Source organism: Vipera ursinii, assembly GCF_947247035.1.
Source record: "Vipera ursinii genome assembly, chromosome: Z".
NCBI classification, from domain to species: Eukaryota; Metazoa; Chordata; class Lepidosauria; order Squamata; family Viperidae; genus Vipera; species Vipera ursinii.
The window spans coordinates 126,198,076-126,202,714 of record NC_139517.1 but is presented as its reverse complement, the minus strand read 5'-3'; the positions used below and the strand labels follow the sequence as shown (position 1 = coordinate 126,202,714).

General features: G+C 50.8%; 1 protein-coding gene across 1 annotated transcript in view; it reads right to left on the bottom strand.

Annotated features, from left to right (window-relative positions):
• The window catches only part of WNT3A (Wnt family member 3A), a gene marked incomplete at both ends in the record, with an annotated part of 34,854 nt that extends 31,471 nt beyond the window's left edge, over positions 1-3,383 (bottom strand). The window contains 2 exons of the mRNA XM_083378730.1: positions 26-294; positions 3,151-3,383. Coding sequence (XP_083234856.1) covers positions 26-294; positions 3,151-3,383 — 502 coding nt within the window. The remainder of the gene's footprint in view (positions 1-25; positions 295-3,150) is intronic.
• Between the last annotated feature and the right edge of the window lie 1,256 nt (positions 3,384-4,639).

Genomic DNA, 4,639 nt, shown 5'->3' with positions numbered 1-4,639 from the left:
AGGGTGCAATGTGGCTGCAACTCACCTCTCCCCCCGCCCCAAATCGGCCGCACCTCCCCGGTTTCTGGATCGCAAGAGATTCGCTTCCGACCATTGCAATTTGCGCCCCGCTTCCGACAATTCTCCGGACAGGGAGGGGCGGCTTCCCAGGCCGGCAAAGGCCCCGACGCCTCGCCGGGGTGGGGGGTGGGGTTGGGGGGAGGGCAAGTCTCGGGGTGTTTTCCGAGGTTAGGAAGCTGCCCGACAGGTTGGACCGAACCGGATCGGGAAACCGCTCGGAGCCCGACCTCTAAGCTGTAAAAAAAGGGGTTGAGGTCGGGCCAAGGCGGGGGTGAGAGGGGCAAAGATGACCCCTTCACCTTTCCCGACCCCCCCTCCCCTCTTGCCCTCCAAGCCCCAAGAGCGAGGGCGAAAGAAACAACTCCGGTTCGCAAGAACGAAGCTTAGAAAGCCGGAATCGCGTCTGGCAAAGAAGCGAAGGCGAAGCCAACTTCGCGCCGCGTTTACCAGCGAGTCGCGTAAAGCTCTACCTGAAGCTGCGGGGAGTTTGGCTTCCTTCCCCCCCGCCGCCCCCCCCCCAACATCTATTTGCAGTTATAAGCCAGAAGGCAGAAAAACAAGCCCGGGCGCCGACCGATTCTCAATCATTTAGCCAAAAAAAGAAAGATCGACAAGAATTACAGCAAGAAAATCCTGCATTTTTTTAAAATGGGTTTCTCGTATTTTTTTTCCGAGTGGGGGCCGTGAAGATGAGAGAAGACCCCTCTTTACAAAGCTAATCTCCTAAACAGAGGAGGGGGGGTAACGGCGCAGGAAAAAAAAATAAACGTGTTCTTAAGGAGAAAATATTTTCTATTTTTACGCTTCTGGCATTTTTACTTGTCTTTCCCAAAGCCGCATTACTTACTCCTTTGGTTTGCTTCTAAAAAAAACATTTTGGTTCCTTTCTGTTTTTTTTTACTATAATTAAGTTAAAATCACGGTTGTTTTATTATTATTATTTTGTAAAAGTGGCTTGTCTCTTGATTTAATTCGCCCAGGAGAGCATCAGAAGTGGATTCTTTGAAAAAGCAAAATCAACGGATCTCTTCTGCGGTTCATCCCCTTCCCCAGCTTTTCAGATTCTCTCCCCCCACCCCTCTTTCTTATAATGTCTTTTTAAAAGAAAACTGCGCTTATCCAGTCAAAAGAAACACCCGAGTTCGGGAAATCTAAGATGCAAAATTGCCTAGGTCTTAAAACCGTCCGTCTTAGGAACCGCAATTCCCTAGGTGCCCAGTGACACCCAGTTCTCGACAGCCGGGTTAGAAATAAGAAACGGCAATGCGCACCTTTTCTGGCCAAGCTAGGCTCGTCAGAAAAGGGGGTCTCCCTCCCCCTCCCCGAAATATTAAGGAATTAAGACAACCAACTTACCACCAGATGGGATAACTCGAAAGAACACGAGTCATTCCGCCAATAAACAGCAAACATCCTAAAAAGAACATTTTTTTTTCTTTCGCCGGGGAAAGTTGCTTTTTTTTTAAAAAAAAAGTTGCAAGTCGGAGAAAAGTCAGGAGAATAATAAAAATAGGAATAATGCAAGAATTGCAAGAATTTTCTCTGCTTCAACGCGCGGCGAGAGCAAGGAGGTAGCCGTGGAAGGAAGGAAGGAAAAAAAAAAAACTACGCCACCCCTTGAAAATAAAATAAAATTAGCCCCAACAGGTAGCTCCGTTAGCCTCTTGCGTGCACTTCTTCCTCGGCGTCTCTCTTCAGGTTTCGCGCAAAAAAACAAACAAAAAACGAAATAAATCACCCCGAATTAATTTCGGAGAGCGGTTCCCCACCCCCAGGGTTTTTGTTTTTTTTTTTAACGGCGGGGTGGCGTGGGAAGAGGGAATATTTCAGGCCGTAGCCAAGCTAAAAAAAAGAAAGAAATATTTAACAGAAAAAATAAGTTTTCAGAAAATCAGCCAGCAGAATCAGGAGGAAAGTATTGAGGCTGCCTCTGTTCCACACGCTGGAAGAGCGACTGAGCAACTTCCGAGGAGATGCTTCTTTTAATACGCAATTAAAGACACGTTGGCCCACAATCCCGTGTGTGTTTGTGTGTGTGTGTGTGTGTGTGTGTGAAACCTAGCAGGGTGCAAAAAAAGGGAGGGAGGGAGGGAGGGAGAGAAATAAAGGAGAGAAGGAAAGAGAGGGGAAAGGAAGTGGGGGGGGGAAACTAGAATTACGTTTTGGAGAAGGTGGATAACGCACTGATGGAGCGAGTGAAATACTCGGGGTGTGGACTCCATGTATTGACCCCCCCTCTATAAAAACGGGGGCGACTTTAAGGCAGTCTGGTTTTAAAGACCCCAGACCCTTCCCCCCTTTTCGGTTCCTTAGTCCGACTCTGTGCATTGAAAGCGGTGGCAAAAGTCGAGATTTGGGGGGGGGTTGTTATTTATTTATTTTTAAAAGCAACCTTGCACCCCTACTGGGGAATTTATTTACAGTTCCACAGAACAGGAGGCGTTCCGGAAGTTCTCAGTCCATGTCAGTCGTTCCGGGAGGGAGACAGTGTCGGTCGCGACCTTGTCTCTCCCCCCCACCCCATTCCTCCGAATTTGACACGCTTGTCGCGTTCGCATGAAACGCTGAACCAGCGCAGGGGATGGCCGCGGCTGGTGCGGATGCCCAAGGCGTCGCTTGCTTAAAACAGGCTCTTTTGGAGGTGTTCCCAACGAAAGAAAGGGGGAGAAAGCGCTTTGGGCGAATTCAACACGGGGCAGGTTGAACGAGTCGTGTGAATGCGGTCCCTGGGGGTGGGGGGGAAGAGGGCTTTACCCGCTTGGGAGAAGCGATGGAGGTGAAGCCGATGGAGTTTAGCTTTGCTCTGCTGTATAGTCTGGTGTGACTACGGAGCGTGATCAGTCGGAGGTGGCTACGCCGGTTAATCTCTTGATCAGGATTGAGCCAGTTTTCTTTGCAAGCGCCCAACTTGATTCGATTTCAGCCAAGGCGAGCCGGAGGGGTGTCCTTTTTGAACGAGAACTGGGGTGGGTGGGGGAGGACCCACACGCAGGTATTAAGAGGTGCGGTTTTCTTAGGAAGTGCGCAGCAGTCGTCAGCTCGTTTCCCCGTGCGAATTCGGATTCAGTCCGGTTTCATTGGAAGAAAGACCCTTTGGAACCAGGCTCTTCGAAGTTGGGAGAACTGGGAGCATCCCCCTCTCCCTCCAGTTTTCTATCGAGTCCGACCTTCCGGTCTAGGATGCTGTTGAAGAAAACAGCACCAACCGTGGTGGGCGCAAAAGCCGTCTGAACGCGACCTCGCGTGTGTTGGTCGGTGGGAATGATCAAAGAATCCCCTCGCACCGATCGTTCATGTAGGTCGATGAGGATCTCGGATACCATCCTTCCTTGCCGAGTTTCTCGAGAGAAAACGGCTTCGTACGACCTCGTGGCCGGTGTTCAGACAAATTCACGCGTGCACAGACACATCCGTGGAGAAAGAAGACCCGATTAAAATCAGTCATATACGCGCAAGTTTGGGTGTATCTTCAATCTGCTTTCACGTGTGTGTGTGTGTGTGTGCAGAGATCGATACACGTGTTCATGCCTAGATGCCTATAGGGGCATGCGAGTGTCTAGACTCATCTACCTATGTCTCCCCCACCACATCCCCGCCTCAAGGGGAAAACTCGGGAAGAATGGGGGCCGTGTAGTTTCCCTATTCGGACAACATCCTGACCCTTGATTGAAGAAAAAGACTTGGGGAAAGTATATTCGTGTTCAGCGCGGTAATTTCAAAGCCAGGCAAATATGCACCTAGACACAGCCTGAGTGCCTTTAGACACTCGGCGGAGTACTTATGCACCTAGGCACCAAAGCGTGTGTCCAGAGTTCTGCGAACGCGCGCGTGCACGTGTGAAAGCACCTTGAAGGTTTGCACAAACGCGCGGGGGTAGATATTTATGCATCTGCGCGACCCCACGGCTTTTTAATCGATTTCCCCCCCCCCCAAACGCCAGGAATTTTCCCTGGGTCTCTTTTTCTTAACGTGTGTGTCCATGCACGCGTGTATTTATATGAACGCCAGTCGCAAGAAAGGACTTCCATTTTTTTCCCTGCCTTTTCGATCCCCGCGGTCCGTCGGTCGTTCCTCCATGACTAGCTTCCCTCCCGGAGCCAGACGACCCAGCGGCATTTGTGCTGGGAAAACACGCAGCTGGGCCAGGCGAGTTTTGATTCTCACTGTATTTCTAAATCAGAGGTTTAATTTTTTGCACCGGATTTGATCCGGCTTCAGTTCGATTTCCTTCTGAAAGCTTTCCCTTCCCCTCTTTTTGCCCTTTTGAAATGGATCGCCTTCACACGACCCGCTTTAGTGCAGCTGAGTCTCCCGTTTGGTGCCTTCTCACAAGCGGAGAAGTGGGCTGTCACGAGAAAGGGCGGTTGTGTGAAAGCAGAGGCCCCGCGGTGGGGAGACGTCTTGTGGATTGGGGGGGAGGTTATGCACACGGGTGGACACCATGGCCTCTACGCGCAGCGCCAATTACTCCGAGGCGCGGGACTATAAAGCCCATCGGCGCGGGACTATAAAGCCCATCGGCTGCGTCGGAGAGAGTGGAAAAATGGGACGGAGAGAGGCGGAAGAATCCCCCTTCGGA